This window comes from Pongo abelii, chromosome 19 (genome assembly GCF_028885655.2).
Source record: "Pongo abelii isolate AG06213 chromosome 19, NHGRI_mPonAbe1-v2.0_pri, whole genome shotgun sequence".
In the NCBI taxonomy this organism is placed as follows: domain Eukaryota; kingdom Metazoa; phylum Chordata; class Mammalia; order Primates; family Hominidae; genus Pongo; species Pongo abelii.
The window spans coordinates 70,932,663-70,960,259 of record NC_072004.2 but is presented as its reverse complement, the minus strand read 5'-3'; the positions used below and the strand labels follow the sequence as shown (position 1 = coordinate 70,960,259).

General features: G+C 38.0%; 1 protein-coding gene across 2 annotated transcripts; it reads left to right on the top strand.

Annotated features, from left to right (window-relative positions):
- Window positions 1-16,505: 16,505 nt before the first annotated feature.
- On the top strand, window positions 16,506-27,171 carry KRT222 (keratin 222). 2 transcript variants are annotated; one of them, XM_009251812.4, is made up of 6 exons: window positions 16,506-16,681; window positions 19,650-19,778; window positions 21,516-21,736; window positions 23,969-24,045; window positions 24,232-24,367; window positions 25,075-27,171. In XM_009251812.4, the coding sequence occupies exons 1-6, from the start codon at window positions 16,586-16,588 to the stop codon at window positions 25,301-25,303; spliced, it is 888 nt and encodes a 295-aa protein (XP_009250087.3). In that variant the 5' UTR covers window positions 16,506-16,585; the 3' UTR covers window positions 25,304-27,171. The 2 variants fall into 2 exon arrangements, with proteins under 2 accessions (XP_009250087.3, XP_009250088.1); XM_009251813.4 differs by having other exon boundaries at window positions 16,591-16,763; window positions 25,075-26,627.
- The last annotated feature ends 426 nt before the right edge of the window (window positions 27,172-27,597 follow it).

The window sequence follows — 27,597 nt, the reverse complement described above, 5'->3', positions numbered from 1 at the left end:
GGAGATCTCCTGGAGACTCTTAAGAGCTTCTCTGAGGAGTACAGACTCGTCTTAAGGATCAAGGGAACTCTTGAAATCTTAGGCTTTGTAGTAATCTATCAAGGGTTGCAAAAGAAAATATACAAGGGTTGCCTAAGAAAATTAATATGCATCTGTATGCCAGATGAATTGGAGTGATAGGGATGGAAACTAGAGATGAAGTCAGAAGGTTACTTTAGCAATTTAACAATAAATTGAAATTTTTCTGGACTGAAATAATCCCAGGAGAAGTGAAAAATCTGGGAGACAAGATTTGGCTTATTAGACTTTAAAGAGCTAAGACAGTTTAAGCAAAATTTCTAAAATTTCAAGGTGGAAAAAAGTTGGAAAGTTGGCAGGAAGAGCAGAATTAGAAGGAAAGATGATATGGCAAGCTATAGGTATACTGAGTTTGATATAACAATGGAACACCCAACTAGAAATATACAATACAAAAAAAATCAGGCCAGGTATGGTGGTTCACGCCTGTAATCCCAGCACTTTGGGAGGCCGAGGTGGGTGGATTACTTGAGGTCAGGAGTTTGAGACCAGCCTGGCCAACATGGCAAAACCCTATCTCTACTGAAAATACAAAAATTAGCCCAGCGTGGTGGGGCATGCCTGTAATCTCAGCTACTTGGGAGGCTGAGGCAGGAGAATCACTTGAACCTGAGAGGCAGAGGTTGCAGTGAGCTGAGATCACACCACTCCCCTCCAGACTGGGTGGCAGAGTGAGACTCCATATCAAAAAAACAAACAAACCAAAAAAACAACAAATGGGCAATTACACTAAAAAAAAAAAATATATATATATATATATATAGCATGAAAAACACGTCTTTATTTTAATGAAAATGTATTATTCATAGCAAAATTTCTATCCATGTGACAAACATTTAGAATCAGAGTGCATTTCTAAAATCACTTTACAACTAATAAAGCTCTAGAAATTCAGAACTATATATGATATTTTGAGGTGTTAATTATCTCAACCGAAGAACCACAACAGGGAAGTCCTTTCCATAAGTGAGTCACACAAAAAAAAATACATACATGACATATTTAGACACAAATTATGCAGTTAAGTGTGTCTTGTAGATACCCTACTCAATTTAAAAAACATGTATTGATCATTTACAACATGCAAGTACAGTAATAAGGTAACATAGCTAAATTATCAGAGGTATCAAAGAAAAAGCACACAGTTGAAAAAGTGGTGAATTCTGGTTGTTGTTTGTTTGTTTCCTCAAGCTCTAAGATTGACGCTTAGGATTTCTCAAAGAGAACTGAAAATGTTTTCCTAATTCTGAAAGAGTACTGACTTCAATGACCATCTCTTTTGAGGTATGAGGCACAGGAGGGAGGGGAACATGGTTGAAAAACTAACTGTTGAATACTATGCTCAGTACCTGGGTGATGGAATTACTTGTATCCCAACCCTCAGCATCACACAATATACCCTGGTAATAAACCTGCGCATGGACTCCCCGGAATCTAAAATAAAAGTTGGAAAAAAATTAAAAAGGTATGCGTCACTCGTTTTGTGGCTGCTTGCAGACGTTTCAAAGATAATGATTTTCAAAGGCAACCAAGCTTGTGACACCGGTATGTCAGCATATCATCACGTTTTCATTTCTGAAGTCAGCAGTGAGAGATGGCGCCAAGCCACCAGTGAGAAGAGACATTTGAGAAAAACAATTAAGAAGGAACTGAAGCTTGATGGATTAGCATAATGAATTTTTCTGAAGGCAACGGTGTGAAAAATATTTGTAAAAGGTGTGGCAGAATGTGAAATCACGAATCATCTATTCTCACCCTGACAACAGTTTTGTTTTTCATATAGGCTGGACTAAATTTCACGAAGTTCATTAATTTTCAAATGTAATTGTTTGCAATTTAAGCCAAAAGATGTCTTAAAATCTATTAAATTTTTTAATGTGGGACAGTGATATAAGAAGCCAAAAAGAAACAAAAGTCAAACTGGGGGGCCAAAAAAAATACTTACCAGGAAATAAGAAGTGTTCACAAATTTCAGAACACTTTGTCTCACCAAAGAGCATAGTATTACAAAACTACAGTCTTCAAGAAATCAGTAACTATGTTAAGTACTGAAGCAGAAAATAAGTTATGCACACTTTTATCTTACTACCAGATTATTTTTCATAGATAGCACAAAACTTATTGATTGCTAACTATCCAAATGTATGGTAATAAAGTAGTATAGCTTAACTATCAAAGGTATCATATAGAACCATACAGTTGAAAAAAGGATAGATTCTGTCTTAGTCGTTAACACTGAGAATTTATCAGAGAGAACTGGAAATTAATTCTTTCTTTCTTTCTTTCAAAATTGGGTCCTGCTCTGTCACCCAGGCTAGAGTGCAGTGGTGAGACCATAGCTCACTGTAACCTCAAACTCCTGGGAGCTAGGACTATAGGCATGTGCCACCATGCCTGGCTAATTTTTTTTTTTTTTTTGGAGAGACAAGGTCTTGCCATGTAGCCTAGGCTGGTCTCGATCTCCTGGCCTCAAGCAATCCTCCCACCTCAGCCTACCAGAGTTCTGGGGTTACAGGTGTGAGCCACTGTGCTTATCCTGGAAATGTTTTTCCAATTCTCAAACAGTGTTGATATCAGTGACTACCTTTTTCAAGGCATGAGTTGCTAGTCTTATGGCTATTTAAGGAGGTTTCAAAGATAATGATTTTGGGGAATAAAAACTAGTGTTTTCTCCAAGCATTCGGAATTATTTATGGAAATAGATGTATTATATTCATGTAAAGTGATATGGTCTATAGATGTAAGTTAGTTGCCTTAAACTGTGTAATTGCTGGTATACCATATTAGTGTCTTTAATCTGAACACAACCTCACATCCAAGAGGAAAAGCTTATCATTCACCACAGTAATTCCTGAGTGAGCTACTCGTCTCTAATTATACAATTAGAAAGTCAAAACAAACTTGAGCCTTGCAATGTATATTCCCAGAACTCAAAACATATTTTTAAGAGAATTTTAACAGTAATCAATTCCTTTTCAAGACAAGATACAAAGTCAATAAAAGATTGCCTACTTTAATATTCATTTGTTTGTTTAAAAACATTAAGCACTAAGTCTGAGGGGCTGGTGGGACGACGAAAATGGGGCAAATTTTAAAGAAATATAAGACAGGCACTCTTTGCCCTTAAGGACAATCTGGTTAAGAAGAAAACAATTACCAAGTATATTTAACCCCACTTAAAGGTGTGAGCAAATAAAACTTTGTTAATCCATATATTTTAAATACTGTGCATTTAATAGCCAAGGTCAGGTGCTATCTCTTCTGTGGAGCCAATGGGAAAATATAATTTAAAAAAAATTTGTACAGCCACAATTTTGTTTGTAAAATTTCTCTTTGTCAAAAACTCAACTGTACACTTCTGGAACGCCAGTTTCTACGCACCCAGCAGGCTCAGAAAGGAGTCCCCGTGGATATACACGTGTGCCGCGGCTGTGCAACATGGCCCCCGGCATGATACAACAGTGAAGCAGCTGGAAGGTGCTCAAATACTCAGACTGGCTGGGAAATTGAAAGCAAGGGTAGAAGAGAGGGATAGGGAGAGAACAGCAGCTGTCAGGGAGCAGAGCACAGCCTAGAGAAAGCTGGGGTGCTTTGCACTGGCAGCTGAAAACTAAGGAGGCAGTGGGGGCATGAAGTAAGGAGGATACAGAAAGGGAGACGGGATGTGGAGAGCTTGCTGCTGGAGGAGGCACATTTATCTGGCCAGTTGCAGCAGTGCAGAGGGAATATTTAAGCCTAAAAATAGAGTTCAATCATTCAAGCCGTTGGGTAAAGGCAAATAATTAGCAAAAATAATACAAAAAGATACGTGAACTTTATTTAAAAACTAGAACTACGTGGTCCCTTTGATCATGATCTGCACAGGTGTCCTCAAGCTGTCCACGCAGTCTTTCTAGGGAGGCTACCAGAGTGGGTGAAAATGGAAAACTGAAGCGGGGTCTTGCATTCAAGGCATTTCAAACACGTAAAGTTAAACTAAATGTTTGATTCTGAGGCCTAGACTGTTACTATTACAAGAGTTGTGCAGAGCATATATCCAAGACTCGACAGGGACCAGTCCCTGTTGTCAGGGAAGCTTCACACTGAGACACAACCTTGCTCAGGTAGGGTTGGCGTTGACAGCCAGGCGGAGGGATTTCTGTAAACTCTTGCTTCCTCTGTCATCGGCCGCCCCTTAAGTTTTCTATTTCCTGCCTCTTCCACTTTACTAATTCTGTTTCCCAGAAAACACTCCACACCATCCCCCATAAGGGTTCAAAGTCTACCATATAAACGTCTTCCCAAATGTGCTAAAATGTACCCTCCAAAAAACAGTTGTTGTTTTTTTTTTTTTTACCTATTCTGGATATTTCATATAAGTAGAAGTATATAAGACGTGACCTTTGGGGTCTGGCTTGCATTTAGTGTAATGTTTTCTAGGTTTATCCACATTTAAGATGCATCAGTACTTTACTCTCTATTATGGTTTAATAACATTACATTGTATGTACCTAGCACATATTTGCTTGTCCATTTACCCATTGATGGAAACTTGGGTTGCTTCCCCCTTTTGGCTACGATGAATAATGCTGCTATCCACAGAGAGCAAATTGGTGGTTTGAAGGGGCTGGGGGAATGGGAGGATAGGAAATGATTGCTTCATGGGTTGGGTTTTCTTTAGGGGTGATGAAAATAGCTTGAAGCTACACAGAGGTGTTAGTTACACAACATGTTGAGTGTACTAAATGCCAATGAACTGTACATTTTTTAATGGTTAATTTCATGTTGCGTGAATTTCACTTGGATTTTAAAATTAATTTCCAGGCAGACCCCCTGCCACCTGTCTAAAACAGGGTCCCATGTGTGGGTTAAACTACAAATGAGAAATGTTAAATATCTTAAAATAAATTGCCTGTAACATATGTATGCAGCATCCTTCATAGCCAAGGTCAGACGCTACCTCCTCCATGAAATCTGCTATGGAAATACAATTAAAAACAAAATCTCCAGTCTGGCCAACATGGTGAAACTCCGTCTCTACTAAAAATACAAAAATTAGGCGTGGTGGCGGGCGCCTGTAGTCCCAGCTGCTCGGGAGGCTGAGGCGGGAGAATGGCGTGAACCCAGGAGGCGGAGCTTGCAGTGAGCCGAGTTTGCACCACTGCACTCCAGCCTGGGCGACAGAGAGAGATTCCGTCTCAAAAAAAAAAAAGAAAAGAAAAGAAAAGAAAATTAGCCGGGTGTGGTGGTGGGCCCCTGTAGTCCCAGCTACTCAGGAGGCTGAGGCAGGAGAATCGCTTGGACCCAAGAGGCGGAGGTTGCAGTGAGCCAAGATCGCACCACTGCACTCCAGCCTGAGCGACAGAGCAAGACTCCGTCTCAAAAAAAATAAAAAATAATAAAAAATCTCCTAACCTAGAAATCCTCTCCACCAACTTAAACGAGAAAGAAAATCGTTTTACTATTGAATAAGCATTAAACCAGAATGTGATGCCCGTCACAAGCAATCCACTAAGAGACTGCAAAGACAGAAAGATCGCTCTTCCTTTATACAGCCAAGCAGACACAGCCCATTACATGGATGTTCTCAGGATGAACAACAGATACTCTTCACATAAGAGGACTTCACAGCACCATGTGTCACACACGGTTTATCCTAACTTTACCCATAATTTGGGTGACCATCTATGTTAGTTAATAGGCTTTATATACAGGGAAAGTAAACTTCTCACATCTTTATAATAGGAGGTAGCTTTGGAGCAAGGTGCCTGCCGAAATTAGGCTCCTGCCCTCCCACAGAACCCGGGACACAAGGGTGTTTGTTTCCTTGGATGGTTACGCTCAAAAGGCTTGACTCCCAGTCTTGAGAAAGGCATTCCTTGGTTGTAAAGTTGGCAAAAGATTTATTTTACTTTTTAAAAGATTTACTCACATTCCAAAGAGACAGCGAAAGAATTTACAAGTTTTCTTTTTTTTTTTCTTTTTATTATTATTATTATACTTTAAGTTTTAGGGTACATGTGCACAATGTGCAGGTTAGTTACATATGTATACATGTGCCATGCTGGTGTGCTGCACCCATTAACTCATCATTTAGCATTAGGTATATCTCCTAATGCTATCCCTCCCCCCTCCCCCCACCGCACAACAGTCCCCAGAGTGTGTTGTTCCCCTTCCTGTGTCCGTGTGTTCTCACTGTTCAATTCCCATCTATGAGTGAGAACATGTGGTGTTTGCTTTATTGTCCTTGTGATAGTTTACTGAGAATGATGATTTCCAGTTTCATCCATGTCCCTACAAAGGACATGAACTCATCATTTTTATGGCTGCATAGTATTCCATGGTGTATATGTGCCACATTTTCTTAATCCAGTCTATCATTGTTGGACATTTGGGTTGGTTCCAAGTCTTTGCTATTGTGAATAGTGCCGCAGTAAACATACGTGTGCACGTGTCTTTATAGCAGCATGATTTATAGTCCTTTGGGTATATACCCAGTAATGGGATGGCTGGGTCAAATGGTATTTCTAGTTCTAGATCCCTGAGGAATCACCACACTGACTTCCACAATGGTTGAACTAGTTTACAGACACGACAAGTTTTCTAAAGTAAATGCTCGAAGAAAGGGGAGTACAGGGGTGTCTCTTCCCTTATTTTTAACAGGAAGAATAAGTCTCTTATTTTTAATTTATGTTTGCCTTTATTTGCCTTCTCTGATCCCCTCAGGAAAAAAAAAAAAAAAGTCAATGACTTCCTCTTCAGAGACGCCTTACTTGTGGCACTTCCCACTTCTACCCTGAATTGGAGCAGTGCCGCAGGGTCAGGGTCTGGTTCCTTCTGTGTCCTTCATGGTGCGAGGGACCATGAGCCGGAGCCAACGTTGAGAGAAGGCCCTTCCTTGAGCTCACTGTTGCAATGGAAATGTTCTGTATCTTGACTGCATCGGTGTGAATACCCTGGTTGTGATACGGTCCTCTAGTTTTACAAGCTGTTGCCATCGGGGAAATTCAGTAAACGGTAGTGGGATCGCTCTGTACTGTTTCTTACAACTGAATCTACAGTTACCTCAAAAGTTTAGCTAAAAATGAAAAAGGCTTTTGAATGACTAAAAACATGTGTTTATAAACCACTGAATAATGGCTATGGAACATTATAAAGTCCAGAACACTGTACAGTCTGGACTGAGGAGAAGAAAGCTCACAGCTGCATTCCTGGGAAGATCTGGGCAATGTTAAGGGGTGAGGGTCCAGGGAATACTGTCAGGGTGCTAAAAATTGATATGCAGGGCAGAAAGCCTGTGAGAATGACTTAAGTAGAAATTTTTTTAAACAAAATAAAAATTTTCAAAAAGAGAAAAGACAACAGAGGGAAAATTCAAGAGGCCAGGTGCAGTGGCTCACACCTGTAATCCCAGCACTTTGGGAGACCAAGGTGGCAGATCACCTGATGTCAGGAGTTTGAGATCAGCCTGGCCAACATGGCAAAACCTCATCTCTACTAAAAATACAAAAATTACCTGGGCATGGTGGCAGGCACCTGTAATCCTAACTACTCGGGAGGCTGAGGCAGGAGAATCACTTGAATCCAGGAGGCAGAGGTTGCAGTGAACCAAGATCACACCACTGCACTACAGCCTGGGCAACAGAGCAAGACTCCATCTATGGGAAAAAAAGAAAGAAAAAAAAAAAAGCAAGAAAGGATAAATGCAAGTGCAAGGAAATAAATTGTCTAGAATAAACTAAGATGCAGAGAAATGACTAAGACTAGAGTATCAGGACACAGAATAGAAGACAGCAGGGCCAATGTCATAAGTTATAGAAAGCAGGTTTAGAAAAATCAATATTTCAAAGACAGGAATAGCTAAGGGAACACCTGTCAAATTGGTGAAGGCAATGTACTTAGAACCCAGCAAAGACCTCTGTTCTAGAGATTTGAAAGGAGACGTAAATATTGTAGCTCAAGTGAGTAGATGGGAGCACAGTTTCAACCTACAACTATGACTTCAAAGGTTGGGACTTAACGCACCTCCAGATAAAAAAGGAATGGAGAAAATTCTGAATAGCTTTGGAAGGTGCCTGTAGTCTGCTAAGCTAGAAAAAAAATCATGAATTGTATTTGTAATACACCAAAATTGTATAAACTGGGTGTTTTAAAATGAGCTCACCCTCTATCTAGTAAAGCTCATTTTGACCATCTGTGGGTATTGGGCCTCAATAAACAAGGTAAGAAGGAGAAGCACCTGGAAGTCTCTGGAAGATGCCAGAGAAAATAGGACCCAATGGCAAAGTCCTTGATTGGCAAAACTGCCCTGCTTTTTGCGCTTGAGTTACAGCAGCAAAGAATGTAGTGAGTATCTGCCAGGACTAAGATTGCATGTATAATGTACCCTGCTTAATCAGTTCATATGAAATGCATGTTCAGGGTGTATAGAAAGGCATGTAAGCATCTCTCACATACTCTGAAAACGTGCTAAAAAATGCTGGCAAACATATTCCCACACAAAACTCTTTATCGTCTAATTATAGTCTTAACTTATATATAAAACACAAGATTAAATGATATCACATAGAGGCCTGGTCTTATGAGTAGAAAAATCAATAATATAACAAAAAGGATATAAGCCAGTAAAGCCCTGTCATTTATAGCAATTTTTTAAGTTTTTAAAAAAAGCCTTTATTTGCTGACTAATTATGCCTTTATAATCCTATGAAAATGCATGCTTGATTAAAAAGAGGGAGTCACAAAATCCTAAGCTGCTAAAGAAATTATGCTTCATAAATAAAATAATACCCAAGCTCTTTGGGATTATAAAAGATCAATTGGAGTGTTCTGTCTAGCTGAAGAGAACAGATTCATATTTACAACTTCCTGGAAGGAAAAAAACCACTTAATATAAACTCGCATTGCCATCATTCTATCTTTTATACTTTTTAGAATAAAAACAGATCACAACGCTTATGTGCAGGACAGGAAAAACATTAAATGGCTTGAGTTTGACATCCTTGTGTACAAGATTGATTTAAAGGGTGAAATGTATGTGCCCAAATGCATTACATCAAAATAATCCATTATTTTCTTTTTTAACATTTTTTCCTCTTCAAAGCAAAACTCAAATTCTTGAGTGGGCCACATTTGTTACGGACAAACAGGTTAGAAAAGATGTTATTTTTCCCAGGGTTTAATTCCAAACTCCCAGGAAATCACTCCATAAAAATTCACCAAGATGAATGATGGGTGCCTGTCTGATTTGCTTATGTTTATAAACACCACAAATTTGGGGAATATCGTGTTTTTAAGCCACTTACCGTCCTTCTGGTAATTCATTTCCTTCACCTTCTTCAGGCAAATAAATTAATCTGTGCTCATTGTCTCAGGGGAGGATGAAACAAAAGCAATGTGTTCCTCCAGTCTAGTCTTAGAATGAAGAGGACTCAGGGCCCACACAAAATGTCCAAAAGAAATGTTATTCATCTGACACTCGTTTATTGCCTGCCTTCTCTGTGCTAGGCACAGAGCTAGAAAGTGGTGATCCAGCAGTGAGCAAGACAGGTCTTGGAGCTTAGGCTCCAGTAGTAAAAGCAGGATTTTCCATCCCACCCTCAAGAATAGAACTTATCTTGGACTGAAAGGAGACGGAAGAAAAAAAGGATTGCTGAGGAAGTGATCCTTTGCAAAGCGGGGTCCCTGAGAGGGGAGCCTCAGGTCCTGCTTCTGAGTCAGAGCCCCTACAAAGCAGCAAAATCGGAGGTAAGTTGGGGGAACTATTTAGGAGAACTGTGCCCTACTTCCTGGATTGTAACCTCGGGAAAGGGACAAGAGCCAAATAGGTTATGGCTACGCAGTGTGTCCGGGCAGATGGAGCCACAATCTATCTGATATTTCCATGCCACAGGCACACAGAAGCATCAGAATGACTCTTAAGCCCTTAAGCGTGGAAAGAAATATGGGAGAGAGCAGCTGGACACTGCTGGGATGAAGCAAATTTAAAGTAAGAGGCTTGATTCTCCCTGTTGGAAACAAGGGAAGAGATTTTTCTCCCTTCCTAAATTTTCTTTGAGTATTTACTTCATCTTTTATAAAAAATAAATTTTATTGTGTATATTTAAGGTTTACAACACAATGTTATGGGATACATATACATAGTAAAATGGCTACTCTGGTGAAGCAAATTAACATATCTATCATCTCACAGTTACCTTATTGTGTGTGATGAGAGCAGCTAAAGTCTACTTACATTAAAAAAAAAAAAAAACCCCAGTTAGCATACAATTTTATTAGCTCTAGTCCTGGTTGATAGGTTAGATCTCTAGACTTGTTCATCCTACATATCTCCTCCTTTGTATATATTGACTTCCATCTCCCCATTCCCTAACCCATCCCCACCCCCACTCCTGGTAACCACTGTTTTATTCTCTGAATATTTGACTTTTTTTCTTCGATTCCACATATAAATGAGTGCATGTAATATTTATCTTTCTGTGTCTGTCTTACTTCACTTAGCATAATGTCCTCCAGGTCCATTTATGTTGTGACAAATGGCAAGATTTCCTTTTTTAGGGTGGAATAATAGTCTATTGTGCATATATATATATATATATATATTCACACACACACACACACCAGTTTATTTATCCATTCATTCATTGACACTTAGGTAGTTTCCATATCTTGGCTATTGTGAATAATGCTACAATGAACATAAAAATGAAGATATCTTTACGAGGTACTGTTCGCATCTCCTCTGGGTGGATACCCAGAAGGGGAATTGCTGGGTCATAGGGAAGTTCTTTTTCTTTTCTTCTTTTTTTTTTTTTTTTTTTGAGATGGAGTCTCACTCTGTTGCCCAAGCTAGAGTGCAGTGGCGTGACCTCAGCTCACTGCAACCCCGGCCTCCCGAGTTCAAGTGATTCTCCTGCCTCAGCCTCCCAAGTAGCTGGGACTACAGGTGCCCACCACCACCCCCGGCTAATTTTTGTATTTTTAGTAGAGACGAGGTTTCGCCATGTTGGCCCAACTGGTCTTGAACTCCTGATCTCAAATGATCCACCTGCCTCGGCCTCCCAATGTGCTGGGATTACAGGCATGAGCCAGCACACCTGGCCTGGAAGTTCTGTTTTTGACTTCTTTAGAAACCTCCATGCACATTTTGCTAATGGCTGCACCAATCTCCATTCCCACCAACAGTGTACTAACTGTTTCTTTTCTCCACACCCTTGCCAACATTTGTCACTCTCATCTTTTTGATAACACCAATCCTAACAGGTGTAAGGTGATATCTCATAGCAGTTTTGATTTGCATTTCCCTGATGGTTAGTGATGTTAAACACCTCTTCATGGATCTGTTGCCCATTTTTATGTCTTCTTTGGAGAAATATCTGTTTAGATCCTTTGCTCATTTTTTAACTGGTTTATTTGTTTTTCTGCTATTGAGTTGTAAGAGCTCTTTATAAATTTTGGATATTAACCCCTTACTAGAAATGCAGTTTGCAAATATCTATTCCCAGTCTGTACATTGCCTTTTCATTATGTTAATTGCTTCCTCTGCTGTACAGAAGCTTTTTAGTTTGATGTAGTCCCACTTATTTATTTTTGCTTTTGTAGCCTGGGCTTTTGGTGTAATATCCAAAACATCATTACCAAGGCCAATGTCAAGGAGTTTTACCCTCTCTTATCCTCTAGGAGTTTAATGGCTTCAGGTCTTACATTTAGATCTTTTATCCATTTTGAGTGGATTTTCTAATATGGTGTAAGATAAGGGTCCAATTTCATTTTTTTGCTTGTGGAAATCCAGTTTTCCCAGCACCATTTATTGAAGAGACTATTTTTTCCCCATTGGGTCCTCTTGGGGCCCTTGCCAAAATTTAGTTAATTAAATTAGGTTTAGATTTATTTCTGGGCTCTCTACTCTGTTTAACTGGTCTATGTTTCTGTTTTTATGCCAGTACCATGCTGTTTTGATTACTATAGCTTCCAAATATAATTTAAAATCAGGGAGCATTTATTTGTAATTATAACTTTTGAAAACTTATATGAACTTTTTCCTATCTTTGAAATTTATGTAAATCCTTTTGAAGCCTAGATAGGCCTTTCATTAGCTTTATGATCCAGGGATGTATTTCTCATGTACCTGGGAGCCATCTCTTTGAAATGTAAACATCAAAAGAGATGATACCCCTATATCCCAGTTTCTTTGGGAGGGTAGGAGCCTAACTTCTGTGGGTACTTTACTCAAAGTTGCAAAACTACCTCCTGTCATGAAGATATAAAAAGTTTTGTTTTTCCTCCGGAGAAAGCCAAGTAGCTGACACAGATGATCACCCCAAATTACCAGGTAAAGTTAAGATGAACGATGTGTAACTATGGTACTGTCAAGTCCTCTTACTCTAACTTAACTATTGTTTATCTTGAAAACATGTATGTAGGTCGGGCACGGTGGCTCATGCCTATAATGCCAGCACATTGGGAGGCCAAAGTGGGTGGATTGCCTGAGGTCAGGACAGCCTGGCCAACATGGTGAAACCCTGTCTCTACTAAAATACAAAAATTAGCCGAGCATTGTGGTGTGCGCCTATAATCCCAGCTACTCGGGAGGCTGAGGCAGGAGACTTGGTTGAGCCTGGGAGCCGGAGGTTGCAGTGAGCTGAGATCACGCCATTGCACTCCAGCCTGGGCGACAGAGCTAGACTCCATCTCAAAAAAAAAAAAAAAAAAAAAAGTATGTAATAGGTTGTATCTGCTGCTTGGCTATATAACAGGTGAGATTTCCTTCCATCTTGTAATTTCCTAGAAGATTACCTGTGATGCACATCACATTCTAGTTTAGTGCTTATTCAGTAATAGAAGTATTTTCTTTCCATACTACCTTTGTGGAGAGGATTTCTGGGTTGAGGGAAGATTTTTGTTTTTAGTTATATATCTCCAACCAACAATAATGGGACAGATGGGAAGAATAATGACTGTCTTAGTGAACACAGCTTGGACAGATGACACTGAGGACAATATGCTCCCTGCCCCAGGTCACAACTATATGAGCTCCCCTAAAACTCAGATGCAATGCTTTGGAGAAAAGGCAAGAGACTGAGATGATGAGATTTAATACACATCCTCCATAGAATAGGAACTCAAAATAAAGATTAACATGAAAAAAGAAAAATAAAGCAATAAAGTCTGCCTGAGCCTATGCGCCCAGAGTTGTGCTAGCTGCAGCATGAACTACTTGCCAATATCTAACTGCAGGAATCTTAACTTCAGATGCTTGTACCAACAACCCGTTTCCTCTGGCTGAACAGTGAGAGATAAATGAGTGGAAGAAAACTTACATTTATCAGAATGGCTCTCAAACTTTGCTACATATTAGACACCTGGGAAGTTTTCAAAAATTCTGATGCCCAGGCCTCCTCCTGAGCTAATTAAATCAGATTTTCTGGGAGGAGGACACAGTCATCACCTTTTTTTAAAGTTCCAGAAGTGATTTCAGTGTGCAGACACACAGACACATGAATGTCCCTGGAGCCAGGGTCCCCAAACACAGTATTTTGGCATTTGTGAGATGTGTTATAACAAACTTTCTCCTTTTAATAAAGTCAACATTTTTAAATTATTTACTTTTCTAACAACTATAATGGATTTATGACAATCTCCATCATAATCTCAGTCCATGCACCAAGAATTGTAGGGACCCCACAATTTTATATATGCCATAGCCTTTAATGAGGTATTGTTACTGTTTTATTTAAATAAAGGGTAGTATTTTTGAAAAGTAAAGTAATAATATTTTTTCCTTGAAAAATAAAATTTGAGATCTAGAAATAGTTGACTGCATCACTCACATGCTTGTAAAATACCTTTCTAAATCCTATCCCCTCTGTCTGTCTCAATAAATAAATATTTATTATTATGCCTCAAATTATTGACACAGGGTCCCATTCTGTTGCCCAGGCTGGAGTGCAGTGGTGTGATCTGGCTTACTGCAGCCTCAATCTTCCCAGGCTCAAGTGATCCTCCCACCTCAGCCTCCCAAGTAGGTGGGACTACAGGCTTGCACCACTACTCCTGGCTAATTTTTTAATTTTTTTTCTTTTGTAGAGTCTGGGTCTCTCTATGTTGCCCAGGCTGGTCTTGAACTCCTGGGCTCAAGCCATCCTCCCGCCTCAGCCTCCCAAAATGCTGGGATTACAGGGGTGAGCCACTGTGCCCAGCTATTGAGCACTTTAAATGTGGCTGTTCCAAGCTGAGATGCGATGTAAGTATAAAATACACTTGGATTTCAAAGACAGTATCAAGAATAATGTAAAAGATCTCATTAACATTTTATATGGGTTGCTGCATTTTGGATACATCAAGTTAAATAAAATATAATAGTAAAATTAATTTCACTTCTTTTTGTTTCAATCTTTTGATATGGCTACTAGAAAGTTTAGAAGGACATCTGTGGTTTGCATTTGTGGTTTGTGTTATATTTCCACTGGACAGCGCTGCTTTATTTAGGGTGGTTAAGAAATGCTGGCAGACCTATTTAAAATGCAGATTGCCAGGAATGACCCTCCAGGGAATCTAGTTCAGCTCTGTGTTTCAGGCGGATATTAGCAGGAGCTACCTAAAGTAGCAGGAAGCATTTAATTCATTGCTCCCTGAATTTAATTTAGGAATTTAATTCATTGCTTTCTTCTCTCTCCTCCACTCGCAAGCCTAATTCTCTTCATATTTCTCAGTCCCAGTTACCAAGAAAGAGAATCAGTTTGGCCTAGATAATCATTAATGATCCTCTTTAGTCAGAGCTTTCTGTCTCAGCCTACCCCAAAGGTCTCTGACCAATCTATAGATAATCAAGTTGTGACTGGTGGGGAAGGTGCAGGAGGTAGGGAGGGGTGGGTCAGGAATAACCTGGAACCTCTCCTCTCACCAGGGGCTGTGGGTAGGACAGCTTTGTTTGGAGAAGACTGTGAGAATGCCCAGCATAGACTGGCCTGGCCAGATGTGAGTTAATTCAGAAATTAAAAGAGCAGGACATGTATGCAAAGGCCCTGTGAGGGCTAGAACCCAGGTCTAATTATCCCCTGAACTGTGCTCCAGATACAATTCAGCCAAAGCCACTCCACAAATAACAATAATGATAGATTCACTCTCACAACATATTTCTGTCACGTCTAGCAACAAGCTGGAAAGATTAAACCAGGAATTTAGGAGGGGAGAGAGAGAATGCAGAGGCAGATATGCAAGGGTAATACATGGAACACAAGCAAGTTGTCAAAGAGCCAGTCCCAGTGATGTCATACATCGCTGAGCAACCTTGGGCAAGATGCCTCAACCTCTCTGGGCTCAGTCTTTTCATCTTTACAGGTTAGAAACTATCAGGGATTGCAAGGATTGGATGGAATACACCCTCCGAAGGGCTCAAGTGATTGCAACGATTGGATGGAATGGTACATTGACTACACCCTCCAAAGGACTCAAGGGTTCTTCTGGTGAATACACCAAAAGGTCTATTTCTTCATCCTTGTTAAAACTTTGGAAATGTTAACTCACAACTCTCACAGTCACCAGCACTTATCTGTAGCTACAGCTTCATCTCAATACATCAAACTCTATCAGGCCAGCAGCCCTCTATGAGCTCCACAGTATGCATTTGAGAGAAATACGGTCAGTCAGTTCTGAGCTAACGACAGTTGTCAATTTAATCTGATGGTAGCTTTTCCAATAACTGTCAGAATATTTAAGATTTACAACATACTCTAATGACCTACCATAGCATTTCTGTTTAAAAGATCCAAACAGTGAGAAAAACTGTAAAAGAAAATTTTGACTATCCTGTGTTGGGCCCAGATTTATTTCCATGCAACATTTTGAGAAAACTAAATATAATTTTATTTTCTTTTCTTTTTCTTTTTTTTTTTTTTTTTGGAGACGGAATCTCACTCTGTTGCCCAGGCTGGAGTGCAGTGGCTCAATCTCGGCTCACTGCAACCTCCGCCTCCTGGGTTCAAGCAATTCTCCTGCCTCAGCCTCCCGAGTAGCTGGGATTACAGGCACCCACCACCACGCCCAGCTAATTTTTGTATTTTTAGTAGAGACAGGGTTTCATCATGTTGGCCAGGCTGGTCTCGAACTCCCGACCTCAGGTGATCCACCCACTTCAACCTCCTAAAGTGCTGGGATTACAGGCATGAGCCACCATGCCCGGCAATTTTCTTTATGTTATGCCCCATTTCCTTTTCACAAAAATGAACTCCCCCTCCCCTCAAAGGGCTCAGTTTTTACAGGGAACCAGTACAGGTTTTTGAAATTGTCCTTTCCTTCATGAAGAATCTGACATTTCTACTATGCCAATAACAACAGGAGAAAAAGAGTTTACCCTGTATTTGCATAATTAGTTAGAAAGATGAGAATTTCCGCGGTCTCTGAAAAAGGAGCTCTGCATCTTTAAGACTCTGCGAGGCTCTCTGCCTTCCGCGCAGACCTAGCAGACTCTGCCGCAGCGACTCATCCTATCGATAAGGTTCAGTTAGCCAAGGTGGAGGATGGGAAAAGAATGGAACTGTCCCAGCTACTCAATGAGATCAGGGCAAACTATGAAAAGATCCTCACCAGAAATCAGATAGAGACGGTGCTCTCAACAAGGATCCAGGTAATGATTTCATACAGACAGGCACCTTCCAGAATAAGGAGACAGTCCATGTCTACCCAATTCCTGTCCCGGCCTCTCTGAGGTACAGTATTTCCTTTTCGATGCAGCATCTATTGGGGAAGGAATTTAGCTTCTACTGCAATGTGACTGGGACTACAGGGGGAAATACTGTGATTATATTGTTAAATTGCCATTAAGTAAGTGTTGATTGATGCATTTGATTTTTATATAAATTGTGAGGTTCCTATGATTAACATGGGGTCAACATACATTAAAATGGTGCACTCTAACCTCTTACAGACAATCTTCAGGAAGGAAGCATTCCAAATACCTTCAAAGATATTATGGAGTTATTTACAGAGATAATTTAAATAACATCTTTAAAATGAAAAACCTTTAAGTAAGATTTATTAGCATGTATACTTTCTAGAGATAAATATTTCTAAAAGGTTTCTATCATCTTTTTAACGAGTTCCATTTTATACCAGATTGTTATAAATAGAAATCATCTGAGTGTGTGAACATGGCATTCAGAAACAATGATATAAATTATGACCATTGAAATTCCCGAAATTGGTAACGATTCTCCACTAAGATTTTTGCTTCTGTACTACAAGATGAGAAACGTTTCTTTCCATTACAAAGCTTGTAATATTTAAGTATTCAAAAAAGAGAAAGAGAGCCTACTTAGATAAGGACTAAATCCTAATTTCATAGACTTAGTTTTAAAGTAACAATCACCTTCAGCAATTAATTAAGGTCTCAAGTCTTTAAACAAATTTACAAACAAATATTTTAAAAACAAAGATTAAGAAATTTAGGGGATTTTTTAGTTTACCTATCATATATGGGTTCAAGTTATCTTCCAAACCCTGAAATACAGCAAAAAGTTTACTTAAGAATATCACCCAAAATTTAAAAAAAAAAGAAATTGGTAGAAAAATGTCAGGCCTTTATTCCATCAGCAACTCATTTTTAGTTCCATTGTAAATTTCACCTCTAGATAACATTTTCAGTCTTCATAAAGAATGATCAACATCTTAGATTAAGCAAAGTCACTGGTACAGGTAAGCGCTGGGATAGTTCATTCACCTTTACAAAGAGAAGAAAAAAATCAATAGATGACAACTTCTAAAACTTGTAAACAAAACACTTAACTTTGCAATAGTAGAAATATGAGTTTAGTTTACAAGTCACAGGGCCAAAATGAGTAAATTCAAATGAAAAAGCAAGACTACGGTGAGTTTTGTTTAAAGTGTCTTTTAATTTGAAACTACTTTAGAGGATTTTCTTCCAAATAACTCAGAAAGTCAGCTGAAATAAATTCAAGACCGCCTGATTAGTTATTTTTTTTAATTTCTAAATAAGCTATTTTAGTTACAGATTGTTGTATAACACCCCAAAACTCATCTGGGACCTCAATCGTCTTGGGGCATGACTGGGCTCACTTATGTGTCTGGCACTTTGGCAGGGCATTGCCGAAAGGCTGGCTCTGCTGGGACTTTCTCTCTCACTTCACGTAGCCTCAGGGTCTCTCTCCATCTGGCCTTTCTACAAGATCTCTCCAGCAGGGTATCCAGACTTCTTGCATATTGGCCCAGGGCTCCCAAAAGCATAGAAATGGAAGCTATCAGGCTTCCTAAGACTTAGGTCTAGAAGTGGCACAGCATTCCTTCTCCCTCATTCTACTGGTTAAAGCAAGACTCAGGTCAGCCCAGAGTCAATGTAGAAGGGGATCACCCTAGGACTCATCTTGGGAGATAGAGTTCTTTAGGGGCCATCTTGGGACTGCAGTTACCAAACAAGCTTAGCTGCCAGTTCCATATACGAAAGCCACAAGACCAGCAGATACCAGCATTTTTCTGTTTTCTTCTTTCCAAAATTCTTTACTTTACCTTCTGTAGTTGCTCTGGTAGATGTTGCTTGCTGCATGACTTTGCCAAGTTAACACTAAGAAGAGATTTTCAACAAACCAAAAGAAATATACGAATTTTGTTCTCCAATACCTTGCCCTAAACTTTATTCATAAACTTTCATTTACTTCAACGTTTCCTTTAAAAAATCTAATGTATGATAAAATTAAATTTTTAAATGTTAAAATATATTTTTATAAGAATATTAAAAGTTACAAATTTTGCTTCAAAATACTACAATCAATTCTATACATTGTTCTCACTGTTCCTGGGGCCAAATGTTAAAAATTCTGTCAACAGATACTTTCTTTTCATTTCAACATCAACATAAAAACATTTAAAGCTAAATATAAAATATTCTACTTTTTTTAATAGGAGAATATTTAGAAAACAATCCTTAGAGAAGTCATTTTTATTATTTATTCATTTTATTACCCAGATACCCAAAATTAATATGCCTTTTAAAAAGATCATCTTGAAAAAGGTAAATCAACAGATTTTCTTAATATGGAAGTCTACTTGTGAGCCTTATTGCCTATAATAACTTAATTCTCTAAATTACTAGTAATGTATTTCCTAGAAGTATTTACTCCCTGTCCCTATACCTGGTCCCAGGATTGATCAGTTTTAGGGGTACAGCTGTTTATCTGCTTCTGCAAAGCAGCCTACAAGAAAATGTGGGGGGAAATAGCTAATTTTCAATCCTTCCTCCTAGTGATCCATAAATAATGAAAAGTCAAGAATCAGAGATCACAAATCTTGGTCCTGCAAACTGTTTTCATTCATGTAAATGTATTTTTCCATATTTCATAGATTGTCATAGTTAGAAGGGATTTCTTGAAATCATTTAACATAGGAGAAAACGGGCTAAGAACGCAACAGACTTACATATTTAATTAGTTAACTAGGCACTAGAACACACATTATAATCTAATAAGTTAAGGAAAAATGTTTTGATTCCTATACAATTTTTCTATAATTGCTTTTACACATCTCATTTTCAGAAGCACTCCTTGTTTTTTGTTTGTTATTGTTGCTGTTGGCTTTCTTGTTAGCTAGAAGAAGACATAAGCAAAAAAATGGACAAAGATGAAGAGGCTTTGAAGGCAGCTCAAGCAGAACTCAAGGAGGCCCGACGCCAGTGGCACCACCTGCAAGTGGAAATTGAATCTCTCCATGCTGTGGTGAGAATGATCCCAAAAGTAACCGACCAATTGAGTCCTCAGATGTGATTTGATTAAGAGAAGGAAAGGATGAATGTCCGTTTATTTACCATGAGAAACTGGAAATCAAGGCCACTGAATTCTATCCCTGATCCTAGTTTAATTACTCACCCCTCCCTCCATTGTGGCAGTGTCTGTTACCAACTAACTCAAGGTTTAGTTCGGACCTGTAAAAATGAAGAAATCCTTTCGTATTACCTTGGGATTTTCTAGTTGCTGAAAATGGGGAATAGAGCATTCGTTATTATCCAAAGCCTTAACAGTGGAGATTCTTTTATCCATGCCATTGAGATGTCGAATAAAAAATATTTAGGCTGACACTGTGGCTCACCCCTGTAATCCCAGCACTTTGGAAGGCTGAGGTGGGCTGATTGCCTGAGCTCAGGAGTTTGAGACCAGCCTGAGCAACATGATGAAACCCCATCTCTATTAAATACAAAATATTAGCCAGGCATTGTGGCATGCGCCTGTTGTCCCAGCAACTTAGGAGGCTGAGGCACAAGAATTGCTTGAACCTGGGAGGCAGAGGTTGCAGTAAGCCAAGATCATGCCACTGCACTCCAGCCTGGGTGACAGAGCGAGACTCTGTCTCCAGAAAAGAAAAAGAAAAAAAAAAAAGAAAGAAAAATATTTAAGCATGTTTGGAGCAAGGCGCGGTTGCTCACGCCTGTAATCCTAGCACTTTGGAAGGCCAAGGCAGGTGGATTACTTGAGGCCAGGAGTTTGAAACCAGCCTGGACAACATGGCGAAAACATCTCTACTAAAAATACAAAAAATTAGCCGGGTGTGGTGACACATGCATGTAATCCCAGCTACTCTGGAGGCTGAGGCATGAGCATCACTTGAACCCAGGAGGCAGAGGCTGCAGTAAGCTGAGATCATGCCACTGCACTCCAGCATGAGCGACAGAGCGAGACTGTCTCAAACAAACAAACAAACAAAAAGTATTTAAGCATGTTCCTAAATGCCTTTTATGAGCAGTCCGCTCTGGCCTTGATACTCAATGTACTATATTTTCTTTTTTTCTTTTTTTTTTACAAAGCCTACCTCTGAAGTATACTTTCGATAATTTAAAAATCAGATAATTCAGAGTGATAATAAGTTAATCACACTGCAGAGGATTTTTTTTTCAGTAAGAATTATCACAGAATGTCTTTGAAATAGAGTAAGATCTCTAGTTATGTAAATAAAATATAATTTTTTAAAAATTAGGGGTCACACACAAAGCTGTAAGGAAACACACCTCTTGCACAGGTATAATAAAATTATTGCAATGTTTTTAAAGAAAAAAATAGAACATAAAAGAATGAAGACAGCCAGGCGCGGTGGCTCAAGCCTGTCATCCCAGCACTTTGGGAGGCCAAGGCGGGCAGATCACAGGGTCAGGAGTTTGAGACCAGCCTGGCCAACATGATGAAACCCCGTCTCTACTAAAGATACAAAAAATTAGCCAGGCGTGGTGGCACGTGCCTGTAATCCCAGCTACTTGGGAGGCTGAGGGAGGAGAATCATTTGAGCCCAGGAGGTAGAGGTTCCAGTGAACCAAGATCGTGCCATTGCACTACACTCTGGGCAACAGAGTGAGACTCCATCTCAAAAAAAAAAAAAAAAAAAAAAAAAGATGAAGATATTGCAAATCAGATTTCAGAAACACATTCTGTGTTACTGATTCACTGATGAAAATCTATATAAAACAGGAAAGGGGCCTTGAAAACTCCCTGCATGCCAGTGAGCAGCATTACCAGATGCAGCTGCAAGACCTAGAGACTGTGATTGAAGGACTAGAAAAAGAGCTACAGGAAGTAAGGCGCGGCATCGAAAAGCAGCTTCAAGAGCATGAGATGCTTCTCAACACGAAGATGAGGCTGGAACAAGAAATAGCAACTTATCGCCGCCTCCTAGAAAAAGAAGAAATCAGGTACCTAAATCCATTTAGTTAATGACAAGGGGCCAGAAATACAGAGCCACTTATGCCATTGTTGATGTAGTCAGAGAAATTAAATCCAAAAAACCCATCATCATCATGGTGTACTCACTGAGCTCATAAAATAAGGTATGCACTGCAAAGAATATATGAAAGAACCATTTCTAGTCTTCCAAAATTAGGAACCAAATAGCCAAAGTGACCTAGAACAAAATGTAAACAATTCTAGATTACTACAAAAATGATCTTGTAGTCTTGGCTAGCTGCAGTGGCTCACTGCTGTAATCCCAGCACTTTGGGAGGCTGAGGCAGGAGGATTACTACAGCTCAGGAGCTCGACACCAGCTTGTGCAATATAGTGAGACCTCATCTCTATAAAAAAATTTAAAATTCGCTGAGCATGGTGGCACACACCTGTAGTCCCAGCTACTTGGGAGGCTAAGGTAGGAGGATTGCTTAAGCCCAGGAGTTTGGGATTACAATGAGCTAATCATGAAAAAAGACCTTTCCTGAGCTGGGTGTGGTGGCTCACGCCTGTAATCTCAGCACTTTGGGAGGCTGAGGTGGGCGGATCACCTGAGCTCAGGAGTTCAAGATCAGCCTGGCCAACATGGTGAAACCCTGTCTCTACTAAAAGAAAAAAATAATAATAATAATACAAAAATTAGCTGGGCATGGTGGTGCATGCCTGTAATCCCAGCTACTCGGGAGGCTGAGACAGGAGAATCGCTTGAATCCAGGAGAGGCAGATTGCAGTGAGCCGAGACTGCGCCACTGCACTCCAGCCCAGGCGACAGAGTGAGACTCCACCTTAAAAAAAAAAAAAAAGAGAGAGAGAGAGAGAAAGACCTTTCCTAACTTTCTCACTTTCCTTGCCATTCATCTCTTCTAGGATTATTCTGTGCCTTCTAAGGATCACCCATAACAAAAGCCTGGAAAATTCACAATCACCACAATCCCCCTGACCAAGGGCTCACTCTCTACCACACATCAAACCTCAAAACAATAATCATTACTCTAATGTAATTATATTACAACCACGGAAAGCAATATTATTTTGAGTCATGATTTAAAAGACTACCAGATATCCTAAGAAAAGATATCAAAAGAGGAATTCTTATTAATTCATACATCATAATCTGTAATGACTTATAAGGTCATATTGCTTTGAGCATGACATAACCTCCAATTCTCCATGAAAAAATCTTTATTCTTGCTTGTTTCCAAATTCTAAGTCCTCTATAAAACTAGATGAAAACTAGGTGAAACAACTTTAGCCTATATTAAATCTTGACATTTATTAAATCTTTGAAAAAACATAAACTGAATTAAAAATATACCACTTACTAGCTGAGTGACCTTGGGCAAGTTACTTAACCTCTGTGTGCCTCAGTTTTCTCATCTGTAAAATGGGAATAATACTACTACCTACCTCATAGGATTGCTGTGAGGATTAAATGAGTTAATGTTTGTAAAGTGCTTAAAACAATACCTGGCACATTGTAAGTTCTGTGTAAATGTGTGTATACATATCATGTATATACATATGTATATGTATATATGTAACTATATAGTTAAATGGTTATAAATTTTAATTCCTAATCATTCCAGTTCCTATATACATGTAACTATATAATTGTTAAATAAAATGAATGGTTGTGAATTTTATTTAATTCCTAATCATTCAAGATATTGATCAAATAGTCTTTAATATTTGCATAGTAAAACTTTAAAAAAATTAGGCTACACTTATATAAGAAAATTTCAAAAAAATATAATGACCACCTCTGTACCCACTTCCCCCAGTTTAAGAAGTAAAATAGTTCCAAAAAAAAAAAGAGTAAAGTGTTTCCAATGTTGTTGAAGTTCCCTAGACACCTAAGCCACATCCCCCAATCTCATGCTCCTCCCTCTACCTGACCTGGCTTCTGAATTTGATGCTTATTAGTCTCATACATTTATTTATAGTAATATGTATGTATTTCTACAAAGTATGAAATCGTTTTGCATATTATTCTAAACTTTATAAAACTATAAAACTTCTTTTTTCACTCAACATTATTCTTAGGGGATCAATCCATAAAGATACAGTGTAGCCTTAGTTCATTTCTTTTCAGTTAAATAGTGTTTCTATTGCGTGAATATATGATTTATCCATTCTCCTGTTTGTTTTAATTATTTGCTAATACAGTGTTGCTCTTAAAATATAATTCTTTCTGATTTCAGATATTATGGTTGTATCCAAGGTGGGAAAAAAGACAAAAAGCCTACCACAAGTAGAGTTGGTTTTGTTTTACCATCAGGTGAGTTTCCGACATAAATAAACTCATTTGAAAAGTGAAGTACTATTTACAGGGATTACTTTATAAGGAAATTAAATACTTTATAGTAGCAAAAAAAAAAGCAATATTTGAATAAAAGTTTGAATATAATTTGTGAACAGTAATTCAATACTGTAATTTAATATATCATAAATAATATTTTCACAGCCATTATAAATGAAATATCTTTTACTACAAAAGTCCCACAAAAGTATGAGAATGAAAATGTAGAAACAGTAACCAAACAGGCAATCTTAAATGGGAGTATCGTTAAGGAGAGCACTGAAGCTCATGGCACTATTCAGTAAGTAAAGAAACTTTGACTAAGAAATAATAATAAATATATGTAAATAAATTAACTTTGCGTAATCCCAGTAATTACTCTTCTTTGTTTAAATGTTTCCAAACACAGTTTTAGAATACTGTGATTTTTTTTTTTTTTTTTTTGAGACGGAGTCTCGCTCTGTCGCCAGGGTGGAGTGCAGTGGCGTGATCTTGGCTCACTGCAACCTCTGCCTCCCGGGTTCAAGCAATTCTTCTGCCTCAGCCTCCCACGTAGCTGGGAGTGAGGTGCGTGCCACCACACTCAGCTATTTTTTTTTTGTATTTTTAGTAGAGATGGGGTTCTACCATGTTGGCCAGGCTTGTCTCATTCTCCTGACCTCATGATCTGCCCACCTCAGCCTCCCAAAGTGCTGGGATTACAGGCATGAGCCACCACACCCAGCCTATACTGTGATTTTTAATCTGACATATATACATAAAAACTCATGGAAGAGTACTGAATCCTTACTTTGCCATTTTTTTCCAAAAATACAACCCAAACATGAGAATTCCGTATAATTCCTTTGAAATTCTATTCATATGATTTTTAAAGTATGTACATTATAAATTCTATATACTATAAATTATACAAATTTCTTGATTTTTCCATAGATATGAAATACATAATACATATTTTTAAGAGACCCATACTTCTTCATTATTAAAAGGTTTATTTTATCATTTCAGGACAGAGAAAGTGGATGAAGTTATTAAAGAATGGGAAGGTTCTTTCTTTAAAGATAACCCTCGATTGAGGAAAAAATCTGTTTCTCTTCGATTTGATCTTCATTTAGCAGCCACTGATGAAGGGTGTTTAGAGACTAAGCAGGATAATCTACCAGATATAGAAGTCAGGCTTATCATGAGAAGATCATGCAGTATTCCCTCTATCAAACCTCCATCAACAGCTAATTAATCCAAAGATAGTATTTGACTTGATTGGAAAATGTTAGGATGGACCAAGGTGGGCCATACCAACTCCCTCTGTCCCAAAATGTAAGTTATTACGTATGTATGGAAAATGTTATGATCAATATGTGGTTCTCTTCAGAAGAAAAAAACAGTAAAGGACATTTCTCTGAATCTAATTATGGAGATAGACATATATATATATATGAATGAGAGGGAGTAGCTTAAAAATAAAATCACAAATTCAGTACAGTCTCTTTCTTTATATTCTCCCAATAGTCTTCTTTTTCCCTTGAAACTTCATCAGAGACTGTAAGCATTAAGCTGGTTTAGTAAAGTCTTTGTAATTTTTTTCAATGGCTGAATACGCTAAGGAAAAAATGATTGTTTGAATAGGATTGTGTTAAGAGTCACACTGAGCTATTCACCATTATTCCATGACTGGTTAAACCTATAATATTTCTTCTATTTTTCAAAAAGAGCAATTATAAACAAGTTTTTAAAGGGGGACTCACTAGTCACTTAATGAGGATTCTTCTTTTTGAGATAAATCATTTGTATACTGAGAAAAATAAGAGTTATTTTCCATGAGAAATTCTGAGCAAACTATAGAACACACCCCAAGGCTAATTTGAGATAAGTAAAATTAAGTTAATCTACATATATCTAAAAGTTTTTTTTTGTAATAAGTATCTGATTTCTGGAAGATTTACTTTACTCAAGGAGCTTTAAAGGTTGTATCCCCCACCAAAAAAAGAAAAAAAATCAGAAGGCCAACTACGCAAACAAAACATGAAAAGCAAATTGAAAAGGTAGTTACTATAGTTATCAGAACAGTTACCCACCATCCCAGTTTTTCCATCTGTAAAGCTAAATGTGATTAGAGTGTTTGCTATAAGCCATAAATAAGATACTATATGAAGTATTATAAATATTTCTTGCAATCATTTATGTGAACTAAGATAACGGTATTGTTATCTAAGCTAAGAGTATTTGCAGGATTTGTTTTTAAATCACTCAAATTGTAATAAATATGGGTAGAAAACATATTTGTGAATAAGTGAGGTATTGTTGCAAAGTTTTTAAAATAACCTAATTTGTTTAATACAGGTATATTTAAGATCTTAATAAATACCTGTTTTAAGACATTAGAAATTTATAAGCTCTTAATTCTTTTCTAAGCAGAAAAAGTAGTTGAGTACAACTCACCATACTTTTTCCCAGCTAAAGTATCATCTAAGGGCTATAGCTATGTTAGCATTTTAGTACAGCCTTTAAAATATTTCTCTCTCTCTCTCTCCTCTCTCTTCTCCTCTATCTCTCTCTCCATATATACATATTATATATATATAATTTATATATATATATATATTTCAACCAGAAAAATGTATGTTTTAACCAGGAAAATATTATGTTAAATAATCTTTAACATAATACAGGGATATAAAATTTTTAATTTTCTTTCAATTACTTCAGATTCCTTTTAGTCTGGTTTATTCTATTTAGTGAAAAGGGATGATTTTGTTTTGTCAAGGATATAACAGCATGTTAAGTGCTTATTCTTGCATAAGCATCTGACCTAAAATACATCCTATACATAAAAAATGTTTCATTTGATATTGCTAAATGCTACTAACTTTATTAAAGCTTTAAAAATGCTATCATATAAGCTATTGTACTAAAGTTACTGTACTAAGCAACAGTGATCATAATAAAGCAATATATCTAGCATAATCTATTGCAGTGTTAAAAAAACTTAGTACTGGTCGTCATGAATGTAACTGCTTGTTGTAGTAATTCCAGTATGCATCTATTGGGTATATAACATGTACATTTTAAAATACAGTATTTGAATTTATAATGAAGCTTTATTTGCTTTGGGGCATTTTAAATTGGGATATGAATTTACCAAGGTAATGATTCCACTACAATTAAAAAAATCAAACATGGCCAGGCACAGTGGCTCATGCCTGTAATCCCAGCACTTTGGGAGGCCAATGTGGGAGGACTGCTTGAGCCCAAGAGTTCAAGGCCAGCTGGGGCAATATAGCGAGACCCCATCTCTCTAAAAAGTAAAAATAAATAAAAATTAAAAATTGAAAAAATTGAAATATGAATGCTAAAGCTGCATTGTATGTGAGTTTGAACGCAGTCCTTTTAGTTCAAAAATATCTCTGCATGGTTAAGTGAAACAAAGAACTAATTACTCCAATATGGTTAGTTCATTTGGGGAATAAAGAAAACTGCAATCACAGTAGATAGATAATGGTTTTTAACTTGTTTTACAAAAGAGTTAAGAAT

Coding starts and splice junctions, on each gene's coding strand:
- KRT222 (XM_009251812.4), top strand. CDS start 16,586: ATGGAACTGTCCCAGCTACTCAATGAGATCAGGGCAAACTATGAAAAG. Junction 16,682..19,649: donor TGCTCTCAACAAGGATCCAG/GTAATGATTTCA, acceptor CTTTCTTGTTAG/CTAGAAGAAGACATAAGCAA. Junction 24,368..25,074: donor GAAGCTCATGGCACTATTCA/GTAAGTAAAGAA, acceptor TTATCATTTCAG/GACAGAGAAAGTGGATGAAG.